General features: G+C 38.5%; 2 protein-coding genes across 3 annotated transcripts; one reads left to right on the top strand and one right to left on the bottom strand.

The window, feature by feature from the left end:
• Nucleotides 1–211: 211 nt before the first annotated feature.
• LOC107686374 (poly(A) RNA polymerase, mitochondrial-like) lies at nt 212–8,323 on the bottom strand. Its single transcript, XM_016483341.1, has 10 exons — nt 8,320–8,323; nt 7,755–8,045; nt 7,346–7,506; nt 6,984–7,211; nt 6,594–6,818; nt 4,822–5,030; nt 3,484–3,710; nt 2,050–2,142; nt 1,784–1,868; nt 212–364 (listed from the first exon to the last, which is right to left on the bottom strand). The coding sequence occupies exons 1-10, from the start codon at nt 8,321–8,323 to the stop codon at nt 298–300; spliced, it is 1,590 nt and encodes a 529-aa protein (XP_016338827.1). The 3' UTR covers nt 212–297.
• Nucleotides 8,324–9,043: 720 nt separating this feature from the next.
• On the top strand, nt 9,044–17,426 carry LOC107686375 (mitogen-activated protein kinase kinase kinase 8-like). 2 transcript variants are annotated; one of them, XM_016483343.1, is made up of 9 exons: nt 9,044–9,283; nt 9,866–10,199; nt 10,414–10,584; nt 12,104–12,365; nt 13,343–13,449; nt 15,116–15,268; nt 16,263–16,509; nt 16,607–16,736; nt 17,058–17,426. In XM_016483343.1, exons 1-8 carry the CDS (start codon nt 9,126–9,128, stop codon nt 16,729–16,731), a joined length of 1,557 nt encoding a protein of 518 aa, XP_016338829.1. In that variant the 5' UTR covers nt 9,044–9,125; the 3' UTR covers nt 16,732–16,736; nt 17,058–17,426. The 2 variants fall into 2 exon arrangements, with proteins under 2 accessions (XP_016338829.1, XP_016338828.1); XM_016483342.1 differs by lacking the exon at nt 17,058–17,426 and having other exon boundaries at nt 16,607–16,758.
• The last annotated feature ends 618 nt before the right edge of the window (nt 17,427–18,044 follow it).

Raw genomic sequence — 18,044 nt, 5'->3', positions numbered from 1 at the left:
ATTGACCATATCACCTTCTAGCGTTTGCACTTCCCTTCTTTGCAACAGTTTCACCACCTTTAATCTTCAGAGAGTCTAATAGGTTCTTTATTCTTGAACTAGCTGGTTCCAGTTTTCTCTTCCTGCGACTTTTCACCCCTGCTCCTGAGGTGACTGAAGGAAGGAGAAGTGCAGTGAACCCCCATGGTGAGTCCGAACTTTGCTGAAGAATTTCCTTCTGCTGGAGAAGCCAAGCACTTTCTCGACAAAGTGCCACGAAACGGTCTAGCTGTGTTGCATTCACATTCTTGCTAATGTTTAGAGTGGTTTCAAATGGATTCTGGATATACAAAGCTGTCGTTTCCGGTTTGGTCTGCTCCTTTCCCTGGTGAAAGAGAGATAAAGCAGGATATTTATGCCCTCAGACACTTAAACACACAGTATTAACACATCAATTGCATCAGCATCTTTACTCAATTTGTTATACTGCTAATTCAATGTACAAAAACAACAACAAAAAGAATTAAAGGGATATTTCACCCAAAAATTAAAATACTGTCATTAATTTCTCACCCTCATGCCGTTCCAAACCCGTAAGACCTTGAACGCAACTACCACGTTCAAGGTTCAGAAAGGTAGAAAGGACATCGTAAAAATAGTCCATGTGACATCAGTGGTTCAACCGTCATTTTATGAAGCTACGAGAATACTTTTGTGCACAAAGAAAACAAAATTAACTACTTTATTCAACAATTTCTTCTCTTCTGTGCTGGTCTTTGACGCACGTTCACTAGAGTGAACCATTGATGTCATATGGACTATTTTCACGATGTCCTAAACTACGTTTCTGGGCCTTGAACACGTCAGTTGCGTTGCTTTCTATGGAGGGTCAGAAAGCTTTCGGATTTCATCAAAAATATCTTAATTTGCGTTCTGAAGATGAATGAAGGTCTTACGGGTTTGGAACGACATGAGGGTTAATAATTAATGACAGAATTTTAATTTTGGGGTGAACTATCCCTTTAAATTAGAAAAACACAAAATAAAAGCATTTTCTCTAGTGGTCTCAGCTGCAATAAAAATGATTCAAGCCCCGGAGAGTTTAGTAATATATCATAAAAGGCTGACTTGAATATGATCAAATTCATTTAGGTGGACCTGTGAAGTTCTGGAAGAATGATGTATGGATGGAACCAAACTTGATCTTTTTGGACCCATGTATCAGTGGTATGTAGGCAAGCAGGCAAGGCTTATGAGCAGAAGAACAGCATCCCCATGGTCAAACATAGAGTTGGGCCAGTCTTGTTATAGGGGTGCTTTACTGCTACAGGAAGTGGAAAACTTGTTGACTGCATGAAGAATATCATGGATTCTTTGAAGTATCAGGTAATTTTGGCAAAGACTGTGATGCCTTTGATGCATAGACTGAACCTGATGATCACTGGACTTTCCAGCAGGGCAACCATCCCAAAGCATACATCCAAATCTACTGAAGCAACATGAAAACCAAAGATTATCAGTGATCTGAAAACATTAGGTATGGGCTAACTTTCTATAATAGTTTACATATGCTTTGGTTGAATTGTTTTCATAATCTTTTGTTTATGGCAGCAGAATGTCAAGGGGGTTGAATACATTTGATTGCAACTGTATATCTGTGTCCACTGCAGACCCAGACACTTTCTTTGAATTGACTAGATATACACTGCCCTCTGGTGGGCATTTGTGGAGGGTCTGCTAAGACGTCAGCAGTGTCCTCTGGGAGTTTGCGCATGGATGCACGTGTCCTTGTTGGATGACTCACCTTCCTGATATTGATCGATGGGATATTGATCCCTTGTTGAAGGGAAAATTGCCATAAAACTCGAAGAATTCCTGCAACAGTTTCTCTGTGGATTAAATAATTTTAACAACTGAAAATAAACGGCATTAACACTCATTAACACTCAGTAAAAATGGAATGCATAACCAAAAGCATTACAGAAACGAGCCATCTGCCCAAAGGTGAAAAGGTAGAACCTTTCATTAAGTTTGTGTAAATTATGAAAACAATCCATGAGCTCCACTCACCTAATGTGCCTGTGTTCTGCTGCAGTGTAATCTTGCTAAGGTCACTGACAATAGTGCAGTCATTACCCTCAATGTCACACTTATCTGATGGTCCTGGAAAGTGCACACACACAAAACATGAATATAATGTAAGTGACCTTCCATATAGAAATGGATTCTGTATCACTATTGTGGCATCACTGTCCTTGACCCTGGCAGACAAGAAAACGACTGTGTGTGTGTAGAATATCAGCTCAGAGGAGAGAAATACAGTGACGTATCCTGAGCCACTATACTTTACTGGAGTTACAGATGATGAGACAGCAGTGTCTCATGTATTTAACACACACACACACACACACACACACAGTTTATACATTTTGAAATTAAACAGAAACAAAAAATGCATGATCCCATTCAAAAGCCTTCAGTGTCTCATGTATTTAACACACACACACACACACACACACACACAGTTTATACATTTTGAAATTAAACAGAAACAAAAAATGCACGATCCCATTCAAAAGCCTTATTTTGCAGCACATTAGGCAGGCAGGAAATGTATGTTTATTATTTCTAAATATCTGACTTTAGTGTAAAAAACTGAAATAGGAATTTGATAGCATTTATAATAATTGTATTAGTATTTATTGAATAAATGCTTCAATTAATAACTCACGGCTACGAGTTATGAAGCTATGGAAAATAATTTACAAGGTTTTATAACAGGGCAATTTGACTTGTAAAATTAAATGTTAGTTAAAAGCAAATAATCCAAGCCATATAGAAAATTTATTTAGACATGCAAAGGGTGTTTTATGACTTATTTATATGATGGGCTCTTTCTACATTATCGTTCTAAATTTTGGGGTCTGTAAGTTGTTTTAATGTGTTTGAAACAAGTAGTCTTTTATGCTTACCAAGGTTGCATTTATTTGATCAAAAACAGAAAAAATAAAAACTGTACTATTTTGAAATATTATTTAAAATCAATGGTTGATATTTTAATATATTTTAGAATGTAATTTATTTACATAAAGGAAAAGCTGAATTTTTAGCAGCCATTACTCTAGTTTTTAGCGTCACATTATTGTTCAGAAACCATTCTAATATGTTGATTTGATACTCAAAAACATTTATTATTATCACTCTTGTAAATGGTTGTGCTATTTATTTTTAAAAGCAACACTGGAGCCGAGAAAAAAATTGCTTTTTGATTTTTTTAATTGAGGTCTGTTTTTTTTTTTCTTCTTTCAATATTAATTTTCACACTTTGATTTCTGAGTCAAACTCATCTGTCACAGGACAGAACATAATCTAAGAGATCCTGTTTCAGTCATAACTCAGTTTTGACCAAATGTGTAGTTACTGTCCTTTGCCTTTATATGGCAGTGTAGTACAATAGACAAGAAACTGCAGAAAAGCATGGCTGTAAAGGACAATTTTGTATACCTGCCAGCTCCTTCAGTCGGTCCAGTGTGGGCAGTATGGGAGGATTCCTCTGTTGTAGAAAGAACACTACCATGACCGTTAAAGAGAAGTTGGTGATCCATGCTCCTGGAATACTGCTTGTGATACTATGAGCCCGAGCCCAGCACCGCACACTGAACACCAGATGCCGAACACGAGGGTCCTGCTGGCCGTAGAGAAACAGCAGTTCTGAACTCTTCATCGCCACCCTGCACACATGACAACGTAAAATAAAACAAGACATGTACCTGGGTTTAGGACGGGATTACCAGTTTGATAAAAAAAACTGAAGAATATTTGGAAAACCAGTTTAAAAAAAAATTGGAAATAATTTTTTTGATATTCAATCTGGTGCCACTAGGGGCGCACAGTACTTTTAAATGACTGTCATTTCAAGTCAAGTCAAGTCACCTTTATTTATATAGCGCTTTTAACAATACAGATTGTGTCCAAGCAACTGAACAGCATTAATTAGGAAAATAGTGTGTCAATAATGCAAAATGACAATAGTAAACACTCATTTTTGAGTTAAAGGCAGTTCATCATTGAATTCAGTGATGTCATCATCCAGCTCAGTTCAGTTTAAATAGTATCTTATATATATCTATAGTAATTTCATATTTAAACAATTAAGTCATACCAAAATAAGCAATTCAAATAAAGCATATACATATATATAAATAAGTACATAAATATCTAAATAAGTAAATAAGAAACAATCACATACCAGGAAACTGTCAAAAAAGCAGACCAAATCTGTTTTGCTATTAATTATGTATAAACATACTGTATATTATTAGTAAATATGCAAATCATCCCGGACCTGTCCATCAGAAAGAAAAAAAAAAAAAAAAACTAGAACAAACTTCAATAATATTAATTAAATTAATTTCATGTCTTTTTACTCCTGTGTTCATACATCCTCCACCAGAAATCCATCAAGGGCAAACTAAGGTATGTTTCTCTCATTATGCACATATAGTGTACACCGTACACATCTGGGAATACCCCTCTCTAACCCACAGCTTGCCCCATGAGGGGTCCCAGTGCAACAAAAACTGCTGAGCAGGTTTCTTTTGCATTATTAATTTGTCACGTTCAAAAAGGAAGCATAAGAGTGACCTTTGTTTTGAGGAAGTGTAAATGAGAGTGAGAAAATAAAACTGGCAGCCCTTAAAGCCCACATAACAATACTTTAAAAGCCCTTCTATGGGACTTACAGAGATTAACTATTGCTTACATTCTCAGCTTGCAAAGTCTTATTTTAAGATGCAGTTTAAAAATGACTAATTAAGTCATACGTCATTCAGCTGACATTACCTGTTATTGGCAGTGAGATCACACTGAAAGCCAGAGGGTTGGTGAGCAAAGCGGACAAGAGGACATCGAGCTTGAAGAATGTTCTGGACTCCCACACATCCAGGGCCGAACTGGTCTACACATTTCCCAATGACTGAGAGGATACTCTGGGTCACAGCCCGCTCTGATGCTCCTCTCTTCAGCTGGTACTCCAGAGACAGTCCAGAGCCGTTTAAAACATTACTGTATAATCAATAAACTTGAAAAATATAACTGCTATTGTTCTAACCTTAATTGTAGAAAAGTAATGTATATTTTTAACTGTGGACATAATCCTTAAGAACTGACCAGAACACTGAAGTTGGATTATTTAGTCATTTAATTGTAATATTTTTTAAATGCATCTTCAATACAATGACAGCTATTAACCTCCAAAAACAGACAAAAAAAATTGCACTATAAAAGTTGTATTTCAAATATCTACTAATAAAAAAAATTATATCAATAACTAGGCAAAAACAACAATAAATTAGATTTTCACTCTTCATACTAATAGAGTACTTAAAAGGACATTTCACCCAGCAATGAATATTATGTGATTCCAAAACTAAAACTACAATAATTCCTTCAACTATATGACTGACTTTCTTCTGCAGAACAAAACAGAAGATATTTTGTTAAATGTCTCAGTGGTTTTTGTCCACACAATGGAAATCAAAACTGATTGGTTACAAATGAAGAATTTATTTGCAAAAAACATAACTTGTTTTATTGTGCTTTATTGTGTTAGTTAGCTGTATTTTTTTGCTATTTTACTTAACCAAAATAACCCAACTGCAGTTTGATTGAGATTAATTGGAATGCACAATGAAAAAACATGATTTTTGAAAATTGTTAAAGTGGTCATAGGATGCCCATTTTCCACAAGTTGATATAATTTTTTGGGGTCTTAATGAAAAGTCTGTAACATAGTTTGGTTAAAATGCCCCTCTCTTCCGAGCTGCTCTCAGAGAGACTGTTTACTTTAGCCGCATTGATCGTGAATCTTGCTAATTAGCACATTATTAGGAAAGGCGATTTGCAAAGATTCATTACAAAACATTATACTCACTTCTTCTGTAGATAAATCATGAATAATTCGCGTGAACATAGACGCATTTATGTAGATCAGGGGCGCATTCCCTTCAGAAACAAATGTAATCCACTGCGAGTTCAGCGGCTCAGATGTCGGGAGTAAATGACGACTGCTGTTCATTATTACATCCAAAAACAGAACACCTCAATCGCTTAGGAGTCATTCTTGCCTACATCTGCTCCAGCGGTGAAACAATGGCGGACTGATGACAGCTCACTCAGGGCGGGTCTGAGGTAAGACACCAGTCCAGTCTGTGCTGAAACGCTACTGTCAATCAAACTATCGTGGGAGGGGCCTGTCTGTGTGACATCACACAGACAGGCATCTGAGATCGGCTCGATTTGAGAAAGGGGAAAACATTTAACCAGATTTAAAAAAAAAACACTGGGTGGATTTTTATCATTATAGGGTGGTTGTGTACACACACTGCCAACACACATTTCAGTTCAAACAACTTGTAAAAGTGCATGTAGCATCCTATGACCCCTTTAAAAACTGAGTTATCTGTTTTTGCAATGAACTATTCAAATATTCTTCAAAATATCTTCATGTTCCAAGTCATTCAGGTTTGCAATGACACAAGGATGAATAAAAGATAGAATTTTGTGTAAACTATCCTATTTAGATTCAATCTACTTAAGTAGTCCACAGCACTGACCTTTTTCTGGCTTGTTGCATAGATGCCATTAAGGTCCAGAATCATGTCAACATCACAGCCCAGTTTGCCAAAGCTGTTGACAGAGGAGCCAAAAGGCCTGATAATGCATTCTGGGAAATATGCTCCAGCTATGTCTCGAAGCAGAGAACAAACAAGGAAGCGCAGACTGATGTTCTCTTCTGTGAGCTGCAAGGTCTCTGTCAGACACTGCAGTTGTTCATCTATCTGTAGAAGAAACGTGAAGACAAGATACATATTTGAAGCTCCAACCAGCAGACATAAAAAGGAACTGCTAAACGCATCTCCCATTCCAATTTGTATCCTTTTCCATTAGCCACATCATATGTCTTTGTTTAAAAAAAATGAACATATCACCCAGAGAGGACTTACACTGTCCTTTTCCGAGAGCAGCTGAGTGATTTCATTGAAGGATGGAGGGGACTGCTCTTTGAACTTGAGCATGGGATGATTGCTCGACTGACTGCCTGGCCATTTTAATGACAGCAGACGAGATTTGAAAGGCACTGAAGCTTCATGTTCAACAGCTGGTATATTAGTGCTCTCCTTCAATGAGGCAATGCTCTCTCTGCTGGAGAATTCAACTACTGCATTTGCTCCCTACAGAAAGATGAACACATTATACGCACAACAGTTCTGTCAGTCTCAGATCTTTGTGATCAAGCATCACAAGATTTCTAGATATTAAATTTGTCACTATTCCTATTTGTAACTTATAGTTCTGCAACACTTACGTAGCTATTGTAGAAGAAATGCTTGTTGATTGTCCCATGTTTAGACAGGTAATCTAAAAACTTCTTTTCGTTTATCTTAGGCGGACAGCTGATCAAAACAGACCTTTCAGCTTTTTCTCGTCTCTCCTCTTGGATTGTTTGAAATGTTTTACTCTCCTTGGCTTTCGTGAATAAAACGAAAGTGGAGCAAGAGGAAAGAGGAAAGAGTTATTGGACATGTAATGCACTTGTTATTTCCATCACGATTTTCACCATGAGACAACAACTTGGTATTTATTTTTAAAATAAAATGATAGCTTTTTTTATGATTTTTATTTTTATTTTTTTACAGCTGTCATTGCTATTACTTAATTGAAATCACTTGGTAAATGTCATGCTTACAGTACTACAGTAAAACAATGTTAGTTACCGGCTTTCGCTGTCTTGTTCTCTGTCTGGGCTTTGATTGCTGATGTAGTCGAAGTGAATCTTACTTGCGTTTGAGGTTCCAGTCCAAGACAACATTTATCAAGCCCCCCTAAAGCTCTGAAACGTAACCTACAAACGCCAAAGGAGGCCGCCATTGCTGATTTGAGACGGGCGCGTGCGTACACATTGGCTCTACGGTGGCTGTGAACAGACCTGCAGTGCTTCTTCTTCTTCTTCTTCTGGTGTTTTATGGCGGTTTGGCAAACCAACGAAAGAGGTGCATTACCGCCACCTACTGATCTGGAGTGTGGAGTGTGCATAAATTTGGAAGAAAGAAATACAGAAGGGAAAGAAAGGAAAAAATAAAAAATAAATCACTAAGAAGAACCGGTTAAATCGAACAATTCGTTCGCGAACCGGACATCACTACTGTTGCCAAACCGCCTCCGACTCGAAGTGAGCGACCTGCAGTGCTGCGTTTCGCATTTGGAAAAACCCGAAAAGGCCAGGCTGGAGATCACCAAATTTCAAAATACCTACTTGAAAATAGTGTTGGAGATGTTGACCCATTTCCGAATACTTTGAATTTGCTCGCTGATTCGTTTAGTGACTTTTTCTGCAGGTTTACATGTTATGATCGTCACGCCAGTTGAGTAGGGTGACCATACGTGCCATTTTCCCAGGACGCGTCCTGGCCAGGATTTCTATATTGCCTAAAATATCTAGGTTTTGGCTTTGTTTGCGTGTGCAGACCAATCGATGTATGACATCAAAATACCTCGAGAGCATTTTGAAAGCATAACCGTCTGTATGGTATTTTGATGTCATACACCGATCGGTCTGCACACGCAAACAAAGCCAAAACCTAGATATTTTAGGCAATATAGAAATCCTGGCAAGGACGCGTCCTGGGAAAATGGCACGTATGGTCACCCTAATGTAAATGCAGATGTCAAATAGACGATCTCCGTCATGTGCTATCAGGAAAATTCATTCCCGTGACTCAAAAGATTCGTTCACTGACTCGTATAGTGATCTTTTCTGCAAGTGTAAAAATTGTGATGTTAGTTTCTTGCCTATCATAACATGTCACAGGAATTAACAAAACGGCATTGTGCTAGGTCAGCGGACTTCACTAATTTATAACCAATAAAGTTTTTCACCTCATACTGTATATCATAGAAAGAGCACAAACGTGTGGGTCTTCCTTTATACCGGTTCATACTAGTTTATGCTTTTCTTTGCTATCGCAAGAACGAACAACTTTTTCCTCTTGCGTATCATGAAGATGAAAGCGAATGACATCTTTTTATTCCACGGAACATTCTGATAGGGGACTGTGGCAAAATTAAAGCAGATACGTGACCTCCCAATGAGAAAATACCTCTCATTGAAAAGAGAAAACGAAACCGCGGTTGACGTAGGCGCAGCTCATGTTCATCTTATCTGCGCACGTCAGTCTGAGAGCCTCAGTGGGAACTATGGACAATCAGTGGGCATGTGCCCTGCTGTGATCACACTGACCGAAAGGTAAGCAAACGACTGGGATTTCATGGATATTATATAGTTTTTTATACATTTCGAGCAGCTATTGCTTTTATAGTTTAAAATGTACACAGCAGGTCAATCAGGTTGGTTATTGGCAGTGTTGCGGCTGCCTATTTCTAGACAGTGTTTCTAAATTTATTTTTTTTATCAGTAATGATAAATTGTTGTTGTTGCTGCTATACATGCTTTTATTATTACTTAATGATTCCACATGAAGTAGCCTATAGAAGATGTGGTTGTCAGATTATTTCAGCATTGTGTGTGTATTTAAATTGGGGGTCTGTCAAAACAGACAGTGAGTTTGTGCTTAAGGACCTTGAAAAGATCTTCAAGTTTCAATGTAAAAGTTTTAGCTGCCATTTGTTTTGAAGAAGAAAGCCCATCTTGGAGTTTCCCACCTCTGAAAACCACCCCTCATTTGCAGGCAAAATAGAGCAAGCAAGCACATCAGGAAATCTGCCTGACCACACCGTGAACATACATATGCGTGCAAAACAAATGTATGCATGCACTAAATTACTTTAGTTAATGTTCTGTTTCTAATGATCAAACATTCTGTTGTAGGATTCAATCAAGGATGGAGTACGAGAATGAAAATGCTGGTATAGAACTGCTTCTCGCTCACATGAACATTGAAGACTTCATCCAAGAGGCAGAGAATTTCTACTGTGTTGGCGAGGAGGTGGAAGCAGGAGTTTCATTTGAAGAAAGTTTCTCGCAAGAAGACATGGATGAGATTGTGGAGACGCCACAGGATTTAATCTCACATGTGCAAAATCCTGGAAAGGTCCGTTACGGGACTGCATCCGACCTCCTGGACTTTGTAAATATGGTTTCAAACACCCCGTCCTCCTCTCTATTGGAGGTGGGTGAAGAAATGGGGGTTCTGCTAAACAAGGTAAGCTCTATAGGTGGTTATTTTGATGACATAACAGATGCATAACATATACAGTAACAGTTGCAATGTACAGTTCAGTATTAAAGCATTATGTAAGTGAATGAATTGTTTAAACTGTGAGATTGTTGGCTCAATCAAAGCAACTCATATGATAAGTAAAGGTTACAAGTTGTCATAGCCTTACTCTCATGAACACCCTGATTTGTTCCTGAAGACAGACATGGTCATTAAGGAGGGGCATTATCGCATTGACTTGGACGTCCTTCTGTTTCCTTGGAAACTAACCTACAAGCCCCAAGGCCCTGGACACGTTCCCAAAGGCTCATTTGGGAAGGTCCATCTGGCTCAGGACACCAAAACTCGGAAGAGAATGGCATGCAAACTAGTAAGTCCGGGAATCCAGAGAATGTTATTTTTCAGGAATCTCAACTTTTTTCTTTTTTGGCAAAGGTAGTTGTTTTCACTCCACTAGGAGGTTATAATGGACATGCCTTTCCTTCTGGGAATCTGTGTTCTGAAGCGAAAACACAGCTTGTTCAAAGTACTATGTTGAAAACAATTTAATAAGCAGAAAAAGAAGGATTTTAAACATGAAGTCAGTCATTGTCAGTCAGTCACAAACATATACTTTTCACATGAAAATACAAGACAGAAGACATGTGATACTGCATGATTTATTCTCGTGATGATCTTATGCACCAGACCATGTGAGGCCACAAGGCTTTATGTACAGTGGAAAAATAATGGCTCTGAAAAGAGAAACGCTTCTTGTAGAAACTGTAGCAGCAATAAGAGAATATTTTGAAATGAGGAAGAGCACTTTTGGGAAATAACCCAATTCCCTTAAAATGTTTAGAGGGTCAGCGTGCAGCATGCAGTGTTTGAACAGAAACTGAGAATGGCTCTAACGCACACAGGAAGCTGACAGGAACGCCCCCGTGGAAACATGCAGCCCAAAGAGACAGTGTCTCAACTGTGTGGCTGAGAGCAGATGTCTAGAGGGAGAAGACATTTCAGACTTGTGGTCAATTTAACAGGTTGTTGCTGACTTGTACAAAAATATTTACCATGTCATTGTGGCCTAACGTTTTGATCAAATACTTAGTGATAAAGGTGGTCAATGTCCAGTATAATCGAGTAATATAACTGTAGTTTGATACAGCATAACTTGGTGACTTTGTGAGTCATTGAATCATCAAATTAACCGATTTTTGAACCAAAAATGAACCAGAAATTTGAACCGAATTCATTTGGGAGGTTAACAAGCAACTGTCTTAATGAGTGAGTCATTACATAATTCATGTAACAGTTTCTTTCAAAAGCAGGGATTCATTCAGAAACGCCGGTCCATGTGTGTTTCTTGGAGACGCATGATGAAGTTCCAAACGTAGGTTAGGAAGGAGCCAAATCATTCAGTCCTGTCAATCATCATTACGAGCCTACTGTATATAATTATAAATATAAATTTTAAATTTGCTAAAAAAATGTGCATTATCCATTGACAGAGATGTTGGTAGATTTTGGAAATACTGTTAATCGTTCAAGTGGGCATGAATATAATAAACAACCAAAACAGAAAAATATATAATAAGCCTGGTGTATATATTAATTCTTAACTACTAATAATTCAGTACTTTGGAAATCAGTGTGGCAGTGTGATTCTAGTAATTAATATTGTGAAAGTATATGGGGAAATGTGCAGATCATAGATAGGCAGAATGCACATATTTTACAGTGTTGGTTCTACCTTCTCTAAGCCATCTGCATTTAGTCTTTCTTTTCAAATTATTTGCATATATGAATGCTTAAATAGCATCTATGCATATAAGTATAATGAGCAAGCTCATTTTTGGTGCACTTCCAAAATGTCTGAAATTTATAAGTTAGGTGTACTTTCTCTCCAGATTCCTGTGGAACATTTCAAGCCTGCAGACGTGGAAATCCAAGCCCGGTTCCGTCACGAGAACATAGCAGAGCTGTATGGGGCATTGATGTGGGAGCGGACGGTGCATTTGTTCATGGAAGCTGGTGAAGGGGGCTCAGTTCTGGAGAAGCTGGATAGCTGTGGTCCAATGAGAGAGTTTGAGATCATTTGGGTCTCTCAGCAGGTTCTGCGAGGCCTGGAGTACTTGCACTCTCACAAGATCATACACCACGACATCAAACGTAAGAGCTTTGGATTGCATCATAAAGGATTTTTTTTCTGAAATATCTCTGCAGTTTCCTGCCAAACTAATTGTTTATGACCACTTTACCTCAGCTGCTCTGAACTGAATGTTCAAAACACATTTCAAAAGAAGGGTCAAAAGCAGTTCAGTGCTTTTTTCTTTGCAAACCACAGACACACCCAACCACTGTTATTTCCCCCCTAAATGCAACAGAGGTGCTCTGTAGGTAAATCAGATAATGACTGTGTGGTCAAGGAAGGTATTTCGCTTATTTGACGGAACTTAAAATGAGGCCATCAAGAGGAAGCAGCGATGTTAAATGATTGACAGAGAATCGGCCACAGGCTAGAGAAGTGTTTTTAGTTTATGCCCATCAAAGATGAGGAACACAACATAATTTAATATGGTAGGGTTGTGGCCAACAACATTCTGCTGCTGTTTAGTCATACGCAGGAGCCAATCAGCGCTGCAGCTCATGACTTCTCAAGCGGCTGGAATTTCCAGTCAGGAGAGCGAGAGCAGGAAGAGACAGACGTGATTACACAAATGTATTACTTTCAAGGGCAACCCATCTAGTGTTTTCAAATTTCAGTAAGACTGAGAGAGTAACGTGAAATGAGTGACCAATCATAGTAGTGTGCTTTGTGGTTTTGAGGACTGGCTTTTTGACATTTGGCTTGGAGAGGAAACATGTTATTTCAAGCAGTGTGAAATATGGAGGGAAAGCAAGAAAAGGGGGTTTTGAGACTTCTGATGATCTGTTCATCAACTATTCAAGCCACCCCATGAGTAATGACCTTACTCCGCTTCCGGAAAACAACACCTTGCTGCAATAGTCTCGCTATGCAGCACAAACAAGAACTGAACAACCTATATTTTGCAGAAGTTACTGTAACTTCTCAAATATTACTACACACTTCTGAATGTTGTTGTTTTTTTTTTTAGCTTACCTAAATTTCATTTTTGTCCTTGCAGCCAGTAATATTGTGCTGATGTCCGCAAAAGCCGTGCTGGTGGACTTTGGGCTTACAGTACAGATGAAGGATGATGTATATGTTCCTCGGGACTTACGTGGCACTGAGGTGAGTATGTTTGAGGTCACTTTGCACACTTAAATTTTTCCATATTTGGTCAGCCACTGTGTTGTGACTAAAAATTTGTTTAGTCTATATTGAGATACAATGCGGAATTTGTCAGTTCCTGTTTGTGCTGATGGCAGATGTGCTTTAGAAAGTCATAAATATGCATTGTCTTATGGTGTGTACATTTTTTTAAATATTTAAATGGTGATTCTGAAAGGAGATCTGAAAAGCCAGAAGGCACGTGCGCACACAGACACACTCCCCCCCTCTTAGCTGACATTCTGTTCCCTAGCAAACTCTGGGAAAGGCCCAAAAGGACACATGCACATTAGCTGCCTCAGTGTTGACATTTTGCCCCACTTGGAAAGTCCAGCATGCCTTGTTGACCAGCACTGAAGATTCCCCGCAAAGAAAAATAAAGTTGTTTACTGTATGGTAGTACGGTGAGCAGTAGTGTTGGGCGATATGGTCATTTTTCAAATCGTCATATCGCCAGTCCGTGAGATTGCCGATAGATGATATTATCGTGCATGGGTGGGTGGGTTCAAGAGAGAGACTCTCTGTACTTGTCATAGGCTATTTCATAACAATTTGGTGTTTTAAACCGCAAGAGAGAGGGAGCCTATGGAAGCACCACGAATCTAAATAATATACTTTCAAACATACTGATAAACTAACATGTTAAATACAAAAATATTTAAAACAGCTTGTTCATATATATTCGGACACAACAGTCATACATCGCTAGCACCGCGCGTCCTGTGACAAGTTTGCCGCATCGACGCTAGGAAGCTATCAGTCTGGTCTGCAAAATCAGTCAGTGGTGAAAATCAAAAGTAGATTTATTTTAAAGACCAACAGTTTAACACTAAATATTGGACATAAACGAACACGTTAAATATAAAGTATTTAAAACAGGTAAGTTAATATATTTGGAGTAAATTTAAATTAAACAGATAGCCTACATCAGTCATACAGCGCTCCGGACCGCACGCCCCATGATGAGCCCAATGCACCACCACAGAAACAAGAATGAGATGCGTTCTAACCTATGGTTCTAACATAACTGTGGCATTAAACTCAGTTGAGGGCTCGGTAAAAATAGTGCACATATATAGGCTGTTTATATTACTTGTTAAAGTGCAACGAAATACCTTATATCAGCAGACGATATGTGTCTGCGTTTGTGGTTGGAGACTCCTTCATGTGCGTGTGTGTGTGTGTGAAATACAGTGCTGAATGAAAAAGCGGGGCAATTTGATAATAATAGCCGAATTATAATGGGCCGCCTAATAATAATAATAATAATTATTATTAATAATACATTAATAGGAGAATGAGCCTAATATCGTTTGTACTATCGACAAAGACATCTGCTATCGTCGATACACGATACTATCGTCTATCGGCACAACCCTAGTTGAGCAGCTCACTAGATGTTCACTAGATCATTTGCCTATTACATCAGAAGTTGTTTTTCATATTTGCCTATTACATCAGAAGTTGTTTTTCATATTTATATTATTCAGAGTGACTGAACAGTAGAAAGCAGCCAGTCCAGTCCAGTCTTCATTGCACAAAACTGAATAAAATCAAGTTGCTGCAAATTCTGTTGAAAGCCTCTGCATATGTGAATTCTGAGCTTATTGTTTTTTTTTCTGTACAGATGTATATGAGTCCAGAGTTGGTTTTATGTCGAGGACACAACACCAAGACTGACATCTACAGTCTGGGAACCACAATCATACACATGCTGAGTGGAAGCCCTCCATGGGTTAGGAGATATCCCAGAACAGCCTACCCCTCATACCTTTACATAGTGAGTGTGCTTATACGATATGATCAAAATTCATTGAACTGCTTGCTCTTTTAATTGTATTTTGTTTGTATGTAATTTACTGCAACAGTATAGGGGGAGTCCCTGAACGTGGCAAAACCTGAAACTGACTATATACATTAACCACAGAGCAAAACACATAATGCCATGCAGGCTGATGTCATAACTTCATGACATAAGGGCCTCTATTAGCACAGCATGTCTCATGCTGATTCTGTATAATTTTAATAATAACAATTATAATAAGTCTGTATAATTTATTTATTTATTTAATTAATTAAGTTTTTTTTGCTCATTTAGTTTTTATTTATTTGTTTTATTTAAACCACTGAAAATTATGGTACTTCTGTACCATTTTAATAATTATTAATAATCGCATATAATATTATTTATAGCCTTTTTAAATTAGTTTTTTTTTTCTCTTTTAGGTTTTCTTTTTCCGTTTAAACTTCTGTAAAGGAAAGGATGCTAATTCTGTATAATTGTAATAATAATAACAATTTTGTATAATATTTTTTCTTTAAATGTTTCTCTTTATTATTTTTCCTTTTCTTTTTTTCTCTTTAAACTGCTATATAGCAAAGGATGCTAATTTTGTAATCATTCTCTAAACATATTTTTATATCAAGTTTTGTTGTTGTTGTTTGTTTTAGACACTATAAAGCAAAGGATCACAAGATCTAAATCAAAACAAAAAAACGAATATCAGCAGTTTAAGCTTCCCCTGTGTTGCAGATTAGTTTGCATGTTTAAATTTAAGAGTTGCCCATGTAATGGAAACAGACAGCTGGCTCTATAAAAAATTATTTTTGTGTTCAACATTTGTACTTCAGCCCAACTGGTTTCAGTTCCCTTTTCACACACTACAGTTCCTTTTCATGTAAATGAATGTAAATTCATGTACAGTGTCTCTTTGCATGTGGCTGCTTGTGAATGCACCTGTGCCGCCATTGATTTTCACAATCTCTGTTTGCAGATCCACAAACAGGCTCCTCCTCTGGAGGACATACCTGAAAGCTGTAGCCCCGCGATGCGGAGGCTCCTGGAGCATGCACTCGATAGGGTCCCTGCACGGAGGAGCTCTGCCACAGAATTACTAAACGAGGAGGCCCTCCATCCTTCTCGGGAAGACCAGCCGCGCTGTTGGAGTCTGGATTCTGCACTGGAGGAAGGCACACATCCACTGCTGCGACAGCACAGTCAGCTTTCAGACAGCACCCAAGGTACGTCACACAACACACACACACACACACACACACATCATACCATGCCAAATTCACTTAATTGCATGCTTGAGACCCTTTACTCTTCTATTTTCAGATTCTTCCTTGTACACTGAGGATTCTGGGCACTCGAAGAAAAAAGGATCCCTCTATGTAGATCTGGGCGCCTTGGCTGGCTACTACAATCTGGTTAGAGGGCCACCATCTAGTGAATATGGCTAATTAAGGTGGATTTTTGCTGAGGACCAGTGGAGTACTTGTATCACACACCCACTGCTGCGACAGCACAGTCAGCTTTCAGACAGCACCCAAGGTACGTCACACAACACACACACACACACACACACACACACACACATCATACCATGTCAAATTCACTTAATTGCATGCTTGAGACCCTTTACTCTTCTATTTTCAGATTCTTCCTTGTACACTGAGGATTCTGGGCACTCGAAGAAAAAAGGATCCCTCTATGTAGATCTGGGCGCCTTGGCTGGCTACTACAATCTGGTTAGAGGGCCACCATCTAGTGAATATGGCTAATTAAGGTGGATTTTTGCTGAGGACCAGTGGAGTACTTGTATCAGAATTGCATAGATAGATCATTTCTGTGGAGCTGAATTAATCCACAAGATGATTCAGAATATAATGTATGGTGTCCTAAATGAGGACAGTCTACGCTGATTGGACAGTGTTTGGACATGAGCTGTCCAATTAGAGATGGACTTCTTGAAGAGAAGACAGACTTGTGGTTTTTATTGTTTGATGAACAGTAGTGAGGTGTGGTTTTGTTAATGCAGTTCCTTGTCTGTGTTTTGAGAGCATGAATATATCATATGTATATGAAATTCATACTAGGGATGCACCAATATTGAAATCTGGCCAATATAGAAAAGCCTATAATTATTTTTCTGTTATAGATGATAAAAATAAATGTCTGATTTTACAATCATACACTATTTTGTTTAAAAAAACTTTTTAGGCATCACAACATTATAATATACAGTATGAAAATGCATATTCATTTTGAGACTTGCTAAAAGCCACATTCAATAGTGATTTAAAATTATTAGTGTTTTTATAAATAAACTTTAAGCAAGCTATAGATGATGCTAAAGGTAATCGAAATGCAAAAAATAAAAACAAATGTGCATGAACAATTACAAATCTTAATATTGAAGTGAAGTGACATGTGGCCAAGTATGGTGACCCATACTCGGAATTAGTGCTCTGCATTTACCCATCCAAAGTGCACACACACAGCAGTGAACACACACACACCGTGAACACACACCCGGAGCAGTGGGCAGCCATTTATGCTGCGGCGCCCGGGGAGCAGTTGGGGGTTCGGTGCCTTGCTCAAGGGCACCTCAGTCGTGGTATTGAAGGTGGGAGAGAGCGCTGTACATTCACTCCCCCCACCTACAATCCCTGCCGGTACGAGACTCGAACCCACAACCTTTGGGTTATGAGTCCGACTCTCTAACCATTAGGCCACGACTTCCCCCACAGTCTTTTGACTGTGCATCCCTATA

This window comes from Sinocyclocheilus anshuiensis, unplaced genomic scaffold, assembly GCF_001515605.1.
Source record: "Sinocyclocheilus anshuiensis isolate Anshui unplaced genomic scaffold, SAMN03320099.WGS_v1.1 scaffold1319, whole genome shotgun sequence".
NCBI classification, from domain to species: domain Eukaryota; kingdom Metazoa; phylum Chordata; class Actinopteri; order Cypriniformes; family Cyprinidae; genus Sinocyclocheilus; species Sinocyclocheilus anshuiensis.
The sequence above is the reverse complement of the archived record's forward strand: the minus strand, read 5'-3'. Positions and strand labels throughout refer to the sequence as shown.